This window comes from Eumetopias jubatus, unplaced genomic scaffold (assembly GCF_037043125.1).
Source record: "Eumetopias jubatus isolate StellerSeaLion01/CBP00866 unplaced genomic scaffold, mEumJub1_p1.0 scaffold_4, whole genome shotgun sequence".
NCBI lineage: Eukaryota > Metazoa > Chordata > Mammalia > Carnivora > Otariidae > Eumetopias > Eumetopias jubatus.
Genome location: NW_028274810.1, coordinates 149430499 through 149450288, shown reverse-complemented (window position 1 = coordinate 149450288; position 19790 = coordinate 149430499). Strand labels below are relative to the sequence as shown.

General features: G+C 40.2%; 1 protein-coding gene across 6 annotated transcripts in view; it reads right to left on the bottom strand.

The window, feature by feature from the left end:
• Positions 1-1216: 1216 nt before the first annotated feature.
• CDH17 (cadherin 17) overlaps positions 1217-19790 on the bottom strand; it is a 53753-nt gene continuing 35179 nt past the window's right edge. For 3 of the 6 annotated variants that reach the window (XM_028111316.2, XM_088023119.1, XM_088023120.1), the window contains 6 exons: positions 16596-16840; positions 13599-13729; positions 8613-8852; positions 3747-3863; positions 3497-3610; positions 1217-1317 (listed from right to left, as the gene is read on the bottom strand). In XM_028111316.2, coding sequence (XP_027967117.2) covers positions 1217-1317; positions 3497-3610; positions 3747-3863; positions 8613-8852; positions 13599-13729; positions 16596-16840 — 948 coding nt within the window. The remainder of the gene's footprint in view (positions 1318-3496; positions 3611-3746; positions 3864-8612; positions 8853-13598; positions 13730-16595; positions 16841-19790) is intronic. The other 3 variants (XM_088023118.1, XM_088023122.1, XM_088023121.1) reach the window with 3 other exon arrangements.

Here is a 19790-nt window from a genome sequence, read left to right as displayed (position 1 = left end):
ATATAAGTCCACAAAAAGGATTATTTATGAAAAATAGAACTTCATGGCCTGCTTCAGCTACCATTGTCAGAGCACCTTTTTGGATACAAGTTCTTTTCCAGAAAACTCTTGAAAACTCTGAGAGGCTTTGTAATGTTGAATGTTTTCAAGGTTCAAAGCATGAGCCAGACAATAATAGTTCCAGACCTAAAAATTCTTCAAATATCTAAGGTTTTCTTATTCAAAATATCTGTCTTGAACCCAACCTATGGTCCTGAAAGCAGTGAACTTTTATTTTATGGTAGACTCCTCCTTACAGACTAACTCTACATGGGAGACAATTCTGATCAAGGTTAAGTAATCATTGTTTACCAGATATTCCCTCAACAAATGCAAAGAACCAGGAAGCAGAGCCAAAGAGCCCAAGAAACAAAACCACAGTCAACATTTATTCTTGATTTTTGTCACTACTTCTTCCATGTATTCTTATTTTCTTTCACAGTTAAATATACAGCAACCAAAACTTTATTAACATACACATAAGGAAAACGTGTGCAGAACATAAGGACGGTAGGTAGTAAGTAAATCTGGTCAGTGGTTGGTTTCTGCACCAAAATTTATGGAAGTGAGCCTGTGTGGCCTGTGGTAGACTTGTGCCATATCCAAGTGGAAGAATCTTAAACGAAGAGCAATATGAGCCACAGTGAGTTAAAGAAGGCTAATAACACAAAATAGTTTCTATTCACACCAGGGGACAAGGCTTCCATTTTATTTTTTTCCTGAGACTTAACTTTGTTCTTTTCTCCAACGAATGTTTTAAAAATTAGTGCAATACCAACTGAGACATGAGGAAGGAGACACAGGATGGAATTAGAGAAAGTATAAATGGAATCCAGGAAGTTCTGTGGTGGATGACTGATAAATCTTGATAAGGAGAAAATGAACAGAATATTTCATCAGTCCATCTTTCCCTAAAGGGAAAAAACACATACATTTTTTGTTTTGGATAAATAGCTAAAGCTTTTGCAGAGGGGAAAGTGTCATGGGAGAATGGGAAATGTCTCTAATGTCTATAGCACACAAAATATCACAGAGTAATAAAATATTAAAGGGCAAGAGGGTATTTCTGTAAAAAATTATAGTGCACATGCTGGATAAAAAAGTAAAATTATGGGATTAAGTGGCTGTGTTACTGAAATAGCACTCAGTACATAAACTCAAGCATTCCTTTTCAAATTCAGTTTTTCAGAGGTTGGGCTTCAGATGCCTGAGCACTTCCGACATTATCTTTGCCTTCATTCTTCTTTATTCGGATAAACACAACTGCTAAAATTATACCTAAAAGAGAAAACGCAGGGTCAAAGGGATGGAATCTTAAAATGTACTATCACATTCGTTTATAAAGTAGTACTCTGATAGGAAAAAATGACTCATGTGACTTCATTTCTTTTTGTGGTTCAACAAAGTTTTGTTGTCCTGGTGAATAAGGGATTCTAGGCATTGGCTTACTTGATTCGTAAGCTTATCATTTATCTTGTTGTCAGTAAGTATGTATCAACTCCCAAATCATATCTAAGCTGGTGGCTATCACTGGGTCTTTACCAAGGAATATAGGGTCTAACGCATGCTGAAGATGAAGTGTATAAGCATCTGATAGAGTCCCTGATCTTTGGACATATTCAATAAACGTCTATTCCAGTCCTTCCTCTTCTTTAGAGGAAATAGTCTAATCAGAACAACCAGAAAGCTGTTCTCTGACCTGTTCACCTACCTAAAGCTTAGGAGTGTCCACACCACACCAGATACCACATTTTCTTTGGTGCTTTCCTCATGGCTCCAGCTCTAGTAGGCTCCCTAACCTTTCTGGTTTCTCTTATCTCTGAACTCCTACAAAATTACATTGTGCATTTTAGCACTAACCGTGTACTATAAACCAGACACCAATATGGAAAAGGCGAGTTGTTTGAAGGAAATTAACCTGGCAGTAAATTTACAGGAGGAATCATGGCAGAACAGACTGGATGCTCAGAGACTGATTAAGAATCTTGCACTAAGGGGCTCCTGGGTGGCTCAGTCGGTTAAGCATCTGTCTTTGGCTCAGGTCATGATCTCCAGGTCTTGGGATCAAGCCCCACTCAGCAGGGAGTCTCCTTCTGCCCCTCCCCATGTTTGTGCTCTCTCTCTCTGTCTCTCTCTTGCTTTCTCTCTCAAATGAACAAATAAAATCTTTTAAAAAATAAAAAAAAAAAGAATCTTGCACGTATCCCAACCCTATTTTGAAAAAAGTAAGGATATGAAACTGTAAGATACTATTACTTCTATCTTTAGATATCCCCAAACTCATCCAATCTTTAATGTGTGGCAAAAATTATGGGATTAAATTGTCATGGGAGAAAACTATTTGGTGCATAAGCTCAAAAATCCTTTTAAGATGGGAGGGCAGACAGAGTAAGAAAAGGCCTAGAAGGCAGAAGGGAGCTTAGTGAGTGAGTGAAAACTCAAAAGGCCAGCTCAATTAGTATGAAAGGTGTGTACCAGCCTGTGGTCGGGGATAAAAGATGACCCCCACGTACATGTCAGGATGGATTGTGGCTACATCACAAAGGTCCTTTCCTGTCATGACAATGAGAAATTTGAATGGAATGGTATAAGGAAATGAGATCCCTTTTAGACCTGTGAATCAGAGTCCAAAGTGACGGTTGGGTCATGGCTGAGAAGACCAGATGCCAAGAGAACAATGAAGAATGCTTAGAAGAATCCCAGCCCTCCTTTTAAAAGAGAAAGGATGTGAAATGGTGTAAACCCCTTCAGTCAAGTGGATATGACTTGATGAAGGATCTATCTCTAATATTTAACTTATGGTGAGGAAAACAGTTGAAAGAGGACGATTACCACAGTAAGCACTGAGCTTTTCACAAGGAAGAAGATGGCTAGAAATGGGGACTCTGCTGTCTAACTTGGCCAGGGGCCGAGGCAGAGTGAGGCCTGTGATAAGCTAGAATTGTTCTGGGGTAATAAAGAATCGGAGTCTACAGTCATGAATATATGCAACATTTCAGGTATGTGAGCATCTCCACTGGAAGGCAGATTCTACCTGTTCCAACAACGATAGACTAGACTGTGAGCTCTGTAAATGTAGGATCTGGTATGTCTTGCCCATCACTGTATCCCCCATATCGAGCCCAGTGCCTGGCACAGAGCAGGGGCACATCTACTGCATTTCTTTCTCCTTCATCACAAAACCTCGGTAACGAGGCCCAAAATATAACAATTTATGCTTTAAAGCCTCTTGTGTTATATTTCCCAAACTAACCAACAAGGCAATGATAAGTAAAGGGTTGTACAAAGGCTGCAGCCCTCAACTGGGAAAGTCTCATAGTTTGCTACTGATTTGTGTTCCTGGCTATTGCATAGATTGCCAGTGAGCAGCTATCAGACCAGCCCTGAAGACAGACCCTGAGGTAAGGGTTTCAAAGGCCCAGAGCAGGAACCCTTGAATCTGAGAAATTATACTCACCAATAACCAAAAGGGTGGTCAGGAGTATACCAACTGCCATGCCCACGGTGGGCATTCCAGGCTGGTGACCTGCTGGCCGGAAACAGCTTCCTTCCACACACTTGCAGAAAGTAACTGAAAAGCAGAGCAGTATTCAGTAAAATACATTTTCAAGTAAACAGTTGCAGAATTCCTTATCAATGACAAAAATTCTCTCAAACTACCCATGGTGATAGACATTATCCCAAGTTGCCTGTGGGATAACACCTACCCGGTAAAGAGACTATTCCTATCAAAGGTGGCCGACCACCATCACTGATGTGGATTGGGACGTTGTAAACTCTCTCCTCAAAGTTCGTGTGCCTGGTGGAAAGTTTGGCATGAGTTCCTGTCAGAACAGGGAAAAAAATGAATGACATGAAAACACAACCTCAGAACTATGTATCAACGGGAATAAAGCTCATCTTTGCAGTACACACTAAGGTTGACTGGGAAAAGATTCAATGTAAGTATGAGTTAAACTACTCAAAGTATTACTACTCTACGTGTACTTTTCAGAATGTCAAACAGGATGCCAAAGCATCCTGTGATTTCTCGATCATGATTTCTCTGTAGAATGAATACTACTGAATATAGCTGGTTATCATTATTCCTTATCGCCATGTTTTTTTATAAAGTTAAACTGAATTAAACACTGAATTAGAAAGAGAAAAAATATTTGAAGAAATAATTGCCAATTGTTTTTCCAAATTTGATGACAAGTCTAAATCCTCAGATCCAAGAAGATTAATAAATCCCAGGAAAAAGAAAAACAAACAAAACTACATGTAATGTAATAATCAAATTGCTTAAAACTAGTGGAAAAGAAAATCTTTAAAGCATCTGAAGAAAAAAAGATACATTTAAGGGAACAAAGAAGAGCAATGCAATCCAAAACACAGTAAAAAAATATCTTTAAAGTACTGAGAGACAAAATCCCAATAAATTTAAAAGTATTCCAGTCAAATGTTCTCTGGTCACTATGAAATTAAGTTAGAAATCAATAATCAGAAAGACGTGGGAAATCCCCATATATTTGAAAACTACATAACACACTTCTAAATAACCCATGAGTCACAGAAGAAATGTAAAAGGAAATTAGAAAGTATTTTTGAACTGAATGAAGATGAAAACACAATATATCAAACTTTGTGGAACACAGCTAACATGACACTAAGAGATAAATTTATTGCACCAAATGTCCATGTTAACAAAGCAAAAATTTCTAAATTAATTGCCGCAGCTTCCACTTAATAAAAATGGAACAAGAACAACAAATTAAATACAACATAAGAAGAATGAAGGAAATAATAAAGATCTGAGCACTGAAATACAAAACAAAAAATAGAGAAAAACCTATGAAATCAAAAGCTGGTTCTTTGAGAATATCAATAAAATTAATAACCTCTAGCCAGACTGATTTGGAAAAAAGAGACAATTTTCCAATATCAGAATGAGGTGATGATATCACTACATATTCTGTAGATATTAAAAGAATAATAAAATAATATGGCAAATAACCTTGTGCCAATAAATTAGACAAATCAAATGAAATAGATAAATTATTTAAAAGATACAAACTAACAAGTTCAACCAACAAGAGATCTATAATTTAAATAGCCCTGTATCTATTAAAGAAATTGAATTTTTATTTTTTTAAAGATTTTATTTATTTGACAGAGACAGCGAGAGAGGGAATATAAGCAGGGGGAGTGGGAGAGGGAGAATCAGGCTCCTGGCCGAGCAGGGAGCCCGATGCGGGGCTTGATCCCAGGACCCTGGGATCATGACCTGAGCCGAAGGCAGACACTTAACGACTGAGCCACTGAAGCGCCCTGGAATTGAATGTTTAATTAAAACTTCCTATAAAGACAGCTCTGGGTCCAGATGGCTTTACTGGTGAATTCTACAAAACTTTAAGAGAGAAATAAAAAACAATTTTACATAAACTCTTTCAGATAATTGAAGAAGTAGAATACTTCTTAACTCATTCTATGAGACCAGCATTACTCTGATACCAAAACCAGACAAAGACATTACAAGGAAAGAAAAATATAGACCAATATTCCTCAAGAATACAGATAGAGAAATCCTTAAAATCTTAGCAAATCAAATCTAACAATATATAAAAATGCTAATATTTCACCACTGACTAGGTATTATACCAAGAAGGGACTGGTTTAAGATCCAAAAGTTGATTGATATAATTCACCAATCAACAGACCAAAAAAAAAAAAAATCAACAATACAATCAACTCAATAGATGCAAAAGAGGTATATGAAAATTTTAGCATCCATTCCCAGTTTAAAAAAAGAAAGAAAGAAAACCCTCTCTGCAAGTTAGCAATAGGAGATAAATTCTTCAATCTGATAAAGAGCATGGACAAAAAACTACAGCAAACTTCATACTTAATGGTCAAAGACTGAATGCTTTCTCCCCATATTGGGTACAAGCCAGGTTATTTCTACTCTCACTACTTTCATTCAACATTCTACTGATAGTTTTAGCCAGTAATAAAACAAGATAAAGAAATAAAAGGCATCCAGTTTGGAAATGAAATTAAAATGTTACTATTCGCAGACAACAGGATTGCCCACGTAGAAAATCTACGGAGTCATAAAAAAAGGAAGAGAGAGAGCACAGCAAAGTGAGGTCAGCAGCGTCATAGGATATAAGATCAAAACACAAAAATCATTATTATATTCCCATATCCTGGAATTACTTAAAAATTAAAATTTTAAATGCCATTTAAGATAGCATCAAAAATATGAGATGCTTAGGGGAAATTTTGCAAGAACTATACACTGAAAATTAAAACACTTTGCTCAGAGAAATTAAGGAAGACCTAAGTAAATGGAGATGTATATCATGTCCATGGGTTAGAAGATTCAGTTTTGTTAAGATGTCAATTCTCCCCCAAATTCAGCTACAGATTCACATGATCCCAAATCACAATTTCCATAGGCTTTTTTGATAGAAATGGACAAGCAAAATTCTAAAATTTATATGGAATGCAAAAGACCTAGAATAGATGAAAAAATCTTGTAAAGAACACAGTTGGAAAAATTACACTATCTGATTTCAAGTTTTATTATAGTGTAACAGTCATCAAAATAGTGTAATATTGGTATAAAGGTAGGCAAAGAGATCAGTGAAACAGAAAAGTCCAGAAATGGATCCATACACATGTGGTCACTTGATCTTTGACAAAGCTGCCAAGATAATTCAATGTGAAAAGGATATTTTCAATAAATAATATCAGAACAATTAAATAGTCCTATTAAATACAATGAAACTTGACCTTAACTACATGCCACATACAAAAATTCACTTGAAGGGCGCTGGGGTGGCTCAGTCAGTTAAACATCTGACTATTGATTTCGGCTTAGGTCATGATCTCAGGGTCATGAGATCCAGCCCCATGGCGGGCTCCATGCTCAGTGAGGAGTCTGCTTGAGATTCTCTCTCTCTCTCCCTCTGCCCCTCTCCCCCGCCCCGAGTTTTCTCTCTCTCTCTCTCTAAAAACAATAAATAAATAAATTTTTTTTTTTAAAAATTAACTTGAAACAGACCATGGAGCTAAATGTAAAAGCCGACACTATAAAACCTTTAGGGGGAAAAAATTAGAAAATTTTAGTAACCTTGGATTTGGCAAAAATTTCTTAAATATTACACCAAAAAAGTCACAATTTACATAAAACTTAAAAATCAATAAATCAGATACCATAAAAAATTTTAAATTTGTTCTTCAAAAGGTGCTGTTACAAAATGAAAATGCAAGCCATGTCCTTGAGGAAGTATCTATTAACTAATCTGACAGGGACAGCTGTCCCTGGGTGGCTCAGTCCTTAAGTGTCTGCCTTTGGCTCAGGTCATGATCCTTGGGTCCTGGGATCGAGTCCCGCATCAGGCTTCCTGTTCGGCTGGGAGCCTGCTTCTCCCTCTCCCACTCTCCCCCTCCCCCTCCCCCTCACTCTCTCTCTCTGAAATAAAATAAATAAAATCTTAAAAAAAAACCAAAAACATATTATCTGACAAAGAATTTGTACCTTGGCTATAGAAAGAATGCTAGGAGTCAACAATGGAAACCAAACAGCCAAATTTTTCAAATGGGCACAAAATTTGACCAGACGCTTCGCCAGTGAAGATACATGGGTGGCAAATAAGCACACAGAAAGATACTCAACACCATTAGTCTTTAGGGAAACATAAATTAAAACCAAAATGAAATGTTACTGCACTCTCACTAGAATGCCCAAAATCAAAAAGACTATACATAGCAAGTGTTGGGGAGAATGTTGAGCAACTAGACTCCTCATGCGCCCATGGGAATGGAAAATGTTAGAAACTGGAAAACAATTTGCCATTTTCTTAAAAATTTAACCATGCAACTACCATATGGCCCAACCATTCTACTGCTAGAGATTCAACCAAGAAAAATGAAAACGTATGCTCCTACAAAATTCTTGTTCACAAATGCTTATAGCAGCTTTACTTGATGCTAGGTGAAAATAGCCAGACAAAAAAGAATACATACTGTATTACTGTATCTAGATAAAATTCTTGAAAATGCAAACTAATCTATAGTGACAGAAAGCAGATCAGTGGTTACCTGAGGATGGGGGGTGGAGGATGGGAAGGGTGGGGTGGAAAATGAGATTTGCAACTGAAGCATGAAAAATCTTGGGGGATGGTGAAAGTGTTCTTGTTCTTATTGTGCTGATGGCTTCAATGATATCTACATTTATCAATTTTTATGAAATTATACACTTTAAATATGTGCTGTTTGTTGGATGACAGTTGTTATTTCAATGAAGCTGTTTTTAAGAACCGTTACGAAATCTGTTTCTCAGCTGCCATTGGAAATTTTGTAAATGCTGTTCAAATTGTTCAATTATCCAATTGTCCAATGTACACTAAGGGGGATGCTGTGTGTTAATCTTTCCTCCTTCCAAAGCCCAGGGCTTTCTTCCCTCTGAAGAGCTCCTCTCTACAAGTTTTCTTTCACAGTATGTACCTGCAGCATGGAAGAAAGGCAAATAAAAACTAATTTTAATCATTGATCAGTGCTTGTTCGATGTACTTTTGACAACTTACCATTGATTTTGGAAACTTGCCAGTTCTTTTGTAAGATTTCACTGCCAAGAGAAAATTCAAACTGTGGACCCCGAAATGACTGCTGGTCATCATCAGTGGCCTCGAAAATGACACTTCCGGTTGTTTGGAGGGGATGGCACAGAAACAAGCCTGAGTTGTCCTTGGCTAGCCGAGGGGGGTTGTCGTTCACATCCAAGAGGGTCAGGTGGAAACTGGCTATGGAGCTCAGGGAGGAGCCACCTAAGGCAGTGAGGGATTGAAACATGGTATCAGCTCTCTCATTTTCCTCTTAATGGGAAAAAGATACTTCTTTTTCTTAAAAAAAAAAAAAAATACACACACACACACACACAGTTCAAGCAGTTGGGTATACGGAGGTAGTAGAAAGATAGCAAGATTTTAGAATCAGACCTGGTTTCATTTCCTGGTTAAAAAGTCTCAGTGATAATAATAATAACTAAGATTTATGTGCTAATTTTTTTTATTTAAATTCAAGTTAGTTAACAGATAGTGTAGTATTGATTTCAGGAGTAGAATTTAGTGGTTCATCAGTTACATTCAACACCCAGTGCTCATCCCAACTAGTGCTCTCTTTAACGCCTGTCACCCATTTAGCCCATCCCCCCCACCTCCCTTCCAGCAACCCCCACTTTGTTTCCTATAGTTAAGAGTCTTTTATGGTTTGCTTCCCTCTCTGTTTTAACTTATTTTGCTCTTCCTTCCCTTCCCCTATGTTCATCTGCTTTGTTTCTTAAATTCCACATATGAGGAAAGTCATATGATACATGTCTTTGACTAACGTATTTCACTTAGCATAATACCCTCTAGTTTCATCCATGTCGTTGCAAATGGCACGAATTCATTCTTTTTGATGGCTGAGTGATATTCCGTTGTATATATGTATACCACATCTTCTTTATCCATTCATCTGTTGATGGACATCTTGGTTCTTTCCATAATTTGGCTATTGTGGACACTGCTGCTATAAACATCAGGGTGCAGATGCCCCTTTGAATCAGTACTTGTATATCCTTTGGATAAACACCTAGTAGTGCAATTGCTGGGTCATAGGGAAGTTCTATTTCTAACTTTTTGAGGACCCTCCATACTGTTTTCCAGAGTGGCTTCACCAGTTTGCATCCCCACCAACAGTGCAAAAAGGCTCCCCTTTCTCCGCATCCTCACCAATACCTGTTGTTTTCTGAGTTGTTCATTTTAGCCATTCTGATAGGTGTGAGGTGGTATCGCGTTGTGGTTTTGATTTGTATTTCCCTGATGCCGAGTGATGTGGAGCGTCTTTTCAGGTGTCTGTTAGTCATTTGTGTGTCTTCTTGGGAAGAATGTCTGTTCATGTCTTCTGCCTATTTCATGACTGGATTATTTATTATTTGGGTCCATGTGTCCCTTTGAATCAGCACTTGTGTATCCTTTGGATAAATACCTAGTAGTGCAATTGCAATTGATTTTGATGAGTTCTTTATAGATTCTGGATACTAGCCCTTTATCCAATATGTCATTTACGAATATCTCCACCCACTCTGTAGGTTGCCTTTTAGTTTTGTTGTTTCCTTCAATGCGCAGAAGCTTTTTTTTAAATTTTTTATTGTTATGTCAATCACCATACATTACATCATTAGTTTTTGATGTAGTGTTCCATGATTCATTGTTTGTGCATAACACCCAGTGCTCCACACAGAACGTGCCCTCTTTAATACCCATCACCAGGCTAACCCAACCCCCCACCCCCCTCCCCTCTAGAACCCTCAGTTTGTTTTTCAGAGTCCATTGTCTCTAACGGTTCGTCTCCCCCTCCGACTTACTCCCCTTCATTCTTCCCCTCCTGCTATCTTCTTCTTTTTTTTTTTCTTGACATATATTGCATTATTTGTTTCAGAGGTACAGGTCTGTGATTCAGCAGTCTTGTACAATTCACAGTGCTCACCATAGCACATACCCTCCCCAGTGTCTATCACCCAGCCACCCCATCCCTCCCACCCCCCACCACTCAGCAACACTCAGTTTGTTCCTGAGATTAAGAATTCCTCATATCAGTGAGGTCATAGGATACATGTCTTTCTCTGATTGACTTATTTCACTCAGCATAACACCCTCCAGTTCCATCCACGTCATTGCAAATGGCAAGATCTCATTCCTTTTGATGGCTGCATACTATTCCATTGTGTATATATACCACCTCTTCTTTATCCATTCATCTGTCGGTGGACATCTTGGCTCTTTCCACAGTTTGGCTGTTGTGGACACTGCTGCTATAGTGCAGAAGCTTTTTGTCTTGATGAAGTCCCAATAGTTCTCTTTTGCTTTTCTTTCCCTTGCCTCCAAAGACGTGTCTAGTAAGAAGTTGCTGCGGCCGATGTCAAAGAGGTTGCTGCCTGTGTTCTCCTCTAGGATTTTGATGGTTTCCTGTCTCACATTTAGGTCTTCCATCCCTTTTGAATTTGTTTTTGTGTATGATGTAAGAAAGTGGTCCAGTTTCATTCTTCTGCATGTGGCTGTCCAGTTTTCCCAGCACCATTTGTTGAAGACACTGTCTTTTTCACACTGGATATTCTTTCCTGCTTTGTTGAAGATTAGTTGACCATACAGTTGAAGGTCCATTTCTGGGTTCTCTATTCTGTTCCATTGATCTACGTGTCTGTTTTTGGGCCAGTACCATACTGTCTTGATGATTACAGCTTTGTAATAGAGCTTGAAGTCCAGAATCAAGATGCCTTCAGTTTTGTTGTTCTTTTTCAGGATTGCTTTGGCTATTTGGGGTCTTTTGTGGTTCCATACAAATTTTAGGATTGTTTGTTCTAGCTCTGTGAAAAATGCTGGTGTTATTTTGATCAGGGGATTGCACTGAATGCATAGATTGCTTTGGGTATATATTACTTCAAAACAACTCCGATGTGCATTTACTGATGACAAGACTGAGGTTCAGAGAAGTTGTGTGACATCCCACGGTCACACAGCAGTAGAAAGTCTTCCACCCCAGGAAGTCTGACTCTAGAGCCCACAATTTCTCTTCAACACTGACCTAGGCACATTTGTTAAGTTTTCTACACATCATTTTTTCAGCTATAAGATATGTGACTTTGTGAGGATCCCACACGTAGTGTTTGTTGAAAATAGTAAAGGGCTGCACAAACATTATTTACTATGATGTAACGGTGAAAGATTTAAACTCTGTAGCCTTAACAGATGGTAGCTGTGTGATTGTGAGCGAGTTACTTAACTTCTCAGTGCCTTGACTTCCTCATCCATAAAATATGGTCAAGAATAGCACCTACCTAGAGTGTTGTATGAAGATTAAGTTATTACACTAAGTGCTGAAAACCAGGGCTGCCAGTGCAATGTAAACACTGACTCTTCTCATTCTCCCTGACGTCAATCAGATACCAGTTCCACAGTTTCTGACCCCATCTTGCTTTAATCCCAGTGAACCTTGTCCTCTTGCTTTGCTTTTCAACTGTCTTCCATGGCCCTGACAACACATAACCAAAGGAGGAAAAGCCACGGTGCTCTTGAAGTCATTTCATCTATCTGCATCGTTCCAGAGCCAACAAAGGGAACAGGGCTTGGGATCCTGGTTTTGATTCATGGAACTTCTAAAATGTGAGAGGTCTCTAGGACACATCCAAAGTGAAGTGTTGATCTCCACAGTATGTTGTAGTGGAATGTGAGGCATAAAGGCTCAGCCAGAAACTTCCTACTGATGAATTGGGAGCTTTTAAATCAAGAGTTCAATGTATACAACGTGATATTGGAATGTGCTCCTCTGGAAACAAGCAAGGGAGAGAGCGAGTCCCTGACCCGCCTCAGCAAGGCGTGTCTGCTTGCACACAACTGTTCCAAATTTGGCACAGACTCCAGCATTTCTACCCTCATTGGCTTAACTTGACTGTGGCACTCTTGTTTTTCTTAATCCTTTCACATGCAGGGACCATTTTTATGATTCCCATCCACTGGAATGTTCCCCATTCCGCCTCCCAATTCCTGGGCCTCACATTTAGAAGTTTATTTTTTTGGTCTAAAACTGTATTTATTTAGTCCTAATTTGTTCCATCCTCATTTTCCGGTAAACCGGGCAGATGTATTTGCTACTTAATTAGAGGCTTCAACCCACGTAAGATCAACAGAATTTCTACACTAAGTTGGAAAATTCCATTTAAATGCAAAGAAACCTAATGTTTTAATCACCAGCCTTATCACTGGTAAGCATACTATTCCTAAGGGTGTATGTTTATTTTAATTTTTCAAGTTCCCTGGAACTCCACATTCAAAGTCAGAGAGGAATATATATCACCATGACCAGATTAAGTGGGATGCAAGGATTATACAGGATGATTCAAACATCCTTGGCTTATCTATATAATAAGTCTTTCCTTTCAAAAGCTCACCCGATTTCAGCAAAACAGAGATACCCAGGGCCACCCAAACCTAGTGAATCAGAGTCTCCAGAGATGAACCCTTTGTATCTGATTGAACAAGCTCCCAGGTGATTCTGGCACATATGGAAGTTGAGAACATGGCATAAAACATTTTCTGTTTCAGAATGGATCAGCCCTGAGCCACTGCAATTTAAGGCTGAAGGAGCAAGTCATGGCCTAGGTCAGCAGGGCAGTGGTTTGGCCCTGCTCTCAGGAGAAACCCACAACCGCTTTGGAGGAAGGGGATGTAGTTCAGCAGAGATGCAGGAACCTTCCCCGAAGCTGTAGCCCCCACAAGAAACAAGAGCAAGCAGAAGTAGCGCCCCTGCAGCCTGGCCAGCCTGCAGGTGCACCCTTGCCTGAGAGATGCCGGTGGATCCCACCTTGCACCAAACCAGAAAGCTGTGAGCACTTCCCTCCCCTTCGGTGCCTTTATCATCCTTCCACTAGAAGATATTCTGACAATCGGATCCAGTGAGCCTTCCCACCCGCCTCCCACCTTCCCTCTTATGTCTATCGGTGTAGCCCCTAATCATTTGTTATTTTTTTTCCTCACCTATTTCAGTGGCCACCACTTGCACCCGATACACACTCTCAGCTTCCCTGTCGATCCGAGCCACAGTAGAGATTTCACCCATGACGGGGTCAATTTTAAGCCAGCCTCTGCCATTGTCTCTCAGGGAATAACTTCATGAGGTGAAAGGAGCAAAAGAAAACCCACATTACTCTGTGCGAAGATGCGAAGATAGTTTAAGATCATTATGCTGTTCTATCAGCCTCATCCCTTGCATATCCCTTACAGCATATTTAAAGGATCATTATTTTATATTATTAATGCTTTACTTGCATACCGTCCCCCTAAAAAGGAGGATTTGCGCATCCTTACAGAGTCGTAGTTATGTTTGTTTTATTAAAAAAGGTATAGTCACAAACTCCGGAGGAAAAAAGTTAAACTTTCCTGGAAATCAAAGGATTCCAATTAAAACAACCTGGAAGCATCTTTGAAAACTGATTAGCCAACCACTCCCTCCAAGAAAACTTGGACACCCAGGGGTGGAGATGTTAGGTGAATGGGTGGATACTCAGAGGCTGCTCGTGGCACAGTGAATTAATTGTTCATTCTACAAACATCTGCTGAGTGCTTAGCAAATAGCGCACATTAGAACAAGAGCGCAGATTACCAAAAAAGGCGGGGGGGCTCTTAGGCCAGTGGAAGAGACAGACACAGAAATAGATAGTTCCAATAAAATGTGGCAAATACAATGAAAAGGGCCCTGGCATCCCAGAGAAGTCTTTCTGAAGCAGACGATGTTAACTAAGGCAAGAAAAAGAATGCTTCAAGAAGGAGCAATTGTGTGAGCTAGTGCAGAAGAGGCCAAGGACTAGCCCGGTGGTGTGGGGGAGTAGGGCATTCCAGCCGTGTTGGGATAAAAATGGGAAGCAGTCGATGGCAAAAGATGAAGCCAGGGAGGTGGAAAGAGCCAGATCATTGGAAGCAATGGGCAGCAACAGAATGCTGTTAAGCAGGAAGGTGTTCTAGTCATATTTGTGTTTTCAGTGGAACTCACTGGCAGGTGTACGAGAGATGAATCTGGGATAAGACTAGAACCACCAGAAAACCAATTAGTGCAGCCCTTGGGAAGGAATACAACATAGCCATAAGGATGTCCATGTCTCCAGACCACAGAATACCACCTCCGGAAATTGTCCCCAAATAAAAAACAATTTAATTGAAGTTAGAAAAGAATTACATTCATACATAGATTCAAAATATTTTATACAATTAAAAAAAATACTGGAAACAACCTACATGTCCAGAAGCAAGAGAATGATTAAAAAGTCAGGATGTATTCTTTCATCAAATTAAGTTTTTTCATAATATTAGTATGCTCTATATGTCAAGCACTGCTAGGCTGTGTGTACGGGTGATAAAGAAGAAATCCTATGTACTTGGGATTTCATTCTGAGTAAGATGGGAACTCTTTGGAGGGTTTTTGGAGGAGTCCTATGATCTGATCTACTTTTTTAAAGGACCACTGGGTGCTGATGGATTATGAGTTTGCCGAACTGAGAGAAAAACAATGAACTCAGGCCAAAAACTTGGGAGTCATCCTTAATTCTTAACTGACTTATTACTAGCATCAGAACTATTGATTGATTATTCCTCATTCTTGAAACACTCTTTTCATTTGTCTTTTTACAGGACACTCCCTTTCTCTGTCTTCTTCCTCATCTTCCTGATTTCAATTTAATAGTATTTTCGGTATACCTTTTCCTCCATCCAAGAACTTTTCTTGAATGTTTTTGTTTTGCCCACTCATAAACTCAAATTTTTATTTACTTGTCATTGATGATTTTTATAGCATTCTCATGGAGAAGGCAGAAGCATTTGTTAAACAATAAATGGTTGTAACTTATAAACATTTTGTGCCCCAACATACTTTGTGACTCTGATGTATACAGTAGTATCTACCCTAAATCACACAGCGTAGCCCCCACTGTTGTTTCTCTCTTCCCTTTGCCTTTATGGGACATGAAACAATAGGTGGGAACTTTACTCCCTGACAAAGAAAAAGGTCTTAGAGGTGATTTCAAATGCCTAAATGACAGCTCACTGGGAGGCAAGACTCCCCTGAAGTGTTCTGAGAAATTTAAGGAATTGTCATTCATAACCATATATGCAATGGGTTAAGCCAATGGTTTAAGCTGAAGTATTCATTATGCCACAGACAGTAATGCCAATGTGATAAAACAGAAGCAAAATATCTGGGCTCAAATCCTATCTATGTGCTTATTAACTATACAGTCTTAAAGAGGTTATAGATATTGATGTATACACAACATATATATATCTTGGGCAAATTATCATTGCACATGTTTAAGACAAATCTGTGTAGGTCCTATTGCACTGGGGAAAAAATGATTGAGAATTGCTAAGATGGAAAGATTTGCACATTTTGTTTAACCACCCCAGCCTGAGCACTAGCCTCTCCAGGGGTGGGCTCTGGAATGAGTCTTGTCACCCCAGACCTGTTGTCTGGAGAGCCAAAGAAGGTAGGCACTCTACATCCAGAAGATTCCCTTAACCCTATCAAGTGGGTGAGTCTGTCCAGTTGGGCTTTTGCTTCATTCTCTCTGTCTAGAAAGAACTTCAGTCCACCTTAGGGGTTGGACAGTAACTCTCCCCCAAACCCTGGCTCCCATGGCTGGTACAGACACAGAGCCTGGCTTTAGGTAGCCCAGTCTCTGGACCCCATCTCCTGAACTCACCAGCCCTCAGCTGGGATTTGTGGTGAGTGGGCTGGGATGGAAGCTGACATGCTTCCCACCTGCCTAAGCCTGATTTCTCACTGATGCCCCCAGGGTACTGACGACTGTTGGAACCAAGGTCATGTCCACCCTGTGCCCTGGGATACAGCTTCAGATCACTGGCTGCTTTCTTAGAAGAGAGCCCTGGAGTCAGACCAGCTTCTCTGTCCCTCCCAGCCCTTCCTCCTCCTCATTGGCCATGGTCCCAGCACAGCTAGGCCTACCCAGTACTGCTCTCCTCTACCTTATATCCAGATTTTCCGGATCCCTGGCAGTAACATTGCCCACTTTAGTGCCTATAGCCACATCTTCACTGACTTTTGCTTGGTATACATGCTCGGAAAATTTGGGTACTTCATTCACATCTGTCACAATAAGTCTGAACTTGGCAGAAGAGTTGGCATTGTAATTTACACCAAACACCAGAGGCTCAGGATTTTCCGCTTGGAACACAATATCGTGAATGGCTGTTGTTTCAAAATCAAGAGGCTGTGTAGGGAGAGAAAAAAAGAGGAAAAATTAATTTGGGGGATAATTGGCTCCCTTAAAAGATTCATTCCCAATGGTCCTTTAAAAACGTTCTTACAGGGGCGCTTGGGTGGCTCAGTCAGTTAAGTGTCCAACTCTTGATTTCAGCTCAGGTCATGATCTCAGGGTCGTGAGATCGAGCCCCACGTTGGGCATGGAGCCTGCTTAAGATTCTCTCCCTCTCTCTTTGCCCCTTCCCCCATACACTCTCTCTCTTTCTCTATAAATAAATAAATACTTTCTTACAGAGCAGCAGTTCCCAATTTGGTGTCAACAAAAATCTACTTGTCAGAATGATAACAGAGCCAGAGTCTTTGCTGCAGGACTTATCAGAGTTTTCAATATGCTATTTGCATTATGACTCTCCTAGAAGAGGAAATTAATGCAGCATCCCTTAAATTTATGTAACCCTGGGATACTTCATTCATCGAGCAGAAACTTACTAGTTCTCTCAAGAAAATTCTCAGAAGACAGCTAGGGAAAGGCTTATATACAAACATCCACATTGTATAGAGAATGATTTCCCAGGGACCTCAGAATCCAAACCCCAAAATAAAGAACTTACCTGCATAAAGGGTAGGAGAGGTTAGCAAAGAAAATTGAAAGATAGAGGATCTGCTCTTGTGATAGACCATGCTGGACAGAGCCAGGAATCAAGAATCAAGAAACCAACTTGAGTGTAGTATGAGGAAGAATCTAACAGGGCTACCCAAGACAGAAGGAGTAGCTTCAAAAAACAGTAAATTCCCAACTCTGGTACCTTTCAAGAACAGGCTTAAATAACGTGTGACAGGCTAGCATAGAAAGGACTTCCGTAGCATTTCAGCAACTGGTTTTATGTGACTTTTAAGGTCTCTCTCAAGACATTGAGTCCATGATTCTATGAGGGGAAAAAAATCCTAGTCCGAAAGGCCTGCCGAAGAGGAATAGCCCCTAAAGTTGGGCTTCTTATCTGGGATTAAAAGGCTTCTGGGAATCCGTGAAGCCCTAGAAACCAAAATCTAAATATTTATATTATGCGCACATGTGAGTTTTTTCCCAGGGAGAGTATACAGTCACGGTTTCAATGGTACCCAGGGCCTCAAAAACAAAGGAACAAATGAACGAAAAGGTACATTATGGATTTTGGATTATGGACACTACATTATTTGATTCACTCTCCCAGGCCTGTAAGACCCAGGATCTCTTGGTGAGCTGTCAGTCTTTTAACTTTATATCAGTTTCTCATCAGTTGAACAAAAATGATAATATCCATTCATGAACAGAAAAACTCATGGAGGATTTGACACATGATTGCATTAGCTTGGCCTGCCCTTCCCTAACATCTGAAAAAGTTCTCCCCTCAGGCAGGAGTTGGCTCAATACTCTCCTCTCTACATCTGACCCCATCAGCTATCCAAATGGACAAGCTCCATGTCCTCTATAATCTCTCAGTTTCTGACTCAAGACTCTAATTGTTTGGTTATCTATTTTAGATCCTTACTAAGCATAAGCTCTCTGTGTTATACTCATCTTTGCTTCTCTCTTCCTTGGCACACAGTATCCATTGTGTATCAGTCAAGAAATAGAAAGATGAGAAAGACTCCGTCTTCGTGGGCCCTTGAGAGGTCCAATGGAAAAGAGATTCTGGAGAAAATTCCCACTCTGCAGAAACCCCTCTCCTCCATGCACACACAAACACACACAACATCACAACCCAATTTCTAGTTCAATAGAAAGTACAATAGAAAGGTTGTTCATATGGAAGAGAAAGAATTATGTATGAAGATTCAAGGCCATTGGAGATAGGAAATAAGAAGCAATGGACAGGATATAATATAAAGGATATAAAATTTTGTAAGCCAGATGAGATGTAAAAAAGAGGTTGCTCACAGAGTTAAGCACCCACTGCCTACAGGCCATGGCCCCATGATGACATTTTGATCACCACCAAGTGGTCTGATAGGTCTCCTTACCTGGGGGTGGGATGCAAGGAGCTTTTGATTCCCAGAGACCCACTCTTCAACTCAGGGAATGAAGGCAGGGACATCAAACCGAGAAAGCCTGGTAGTTGGAACAGAAAGACAGCAGCCCCCAGAGCAAGCCTACACTGTGGGCAAAGGATGCACTCTCTGCTCCTTGCTGGTCCAGCCAAGCCCAGGCTCAGGCAGTCAGCTCCACTCTCTGGGTGCTCAGACAGAAGAGGTGCATCCCATCCTCACACCAAACAGATCTTCAGGAACCTCCCTGGTTTTCCCTTCCCATCACCGTGGCCCCCAGAGGTGGGTGATAAAGAAATGAGACACTATGTCTGCAAATGGGAAGCAGCCTGTGTCATCAAGATAGAATGTGTGAGGCTGAGAGTAGAAATAGATGACAGAGAAGACTGTGCATCCAGCTAAGGAGCTGGAATGTCATCCTTGAGGAGCAAAGGGAGGCACAAGGCACAAGAACTGATGTGGTCAGATTTGTGTTTTAGGAAAATAACTCTGGGAGCAGCCACATGAGGGGTACCCATCCCCGACTGGGAGACCAGTTAGGAGAGGGTGTCAGTGCTCCTTAAACATATACTGAATGGAAGAACAAAGGAGAAAGAAGCAGCCTGCCATTGATCAGAGTGCTTAACTTTCACACCAGGAAAAACACTGAGCCAGATCTTCCAGGGAAAAAATCAGAAGTGAAAGATGCTAAATTAGCAAATGATCATCAGCAGAACTTAATCAAGGAGAAGCCTTGTCAAACCCTGTGTATCGTCATTCATAACACGGGGATGTGCCTGCAAGGCCAAGTCAAGAGACCTATCGTGGCCTCCTGGGATGGTCGTGGGTCCCATCTGATGAGATACAGTCATCAAATGAGCTCACAAAACATGCTCAGGCCACCTCTCCTCTTCACACAACTGCTTGAGTTAAATCAAACCCAGTGATTTAGA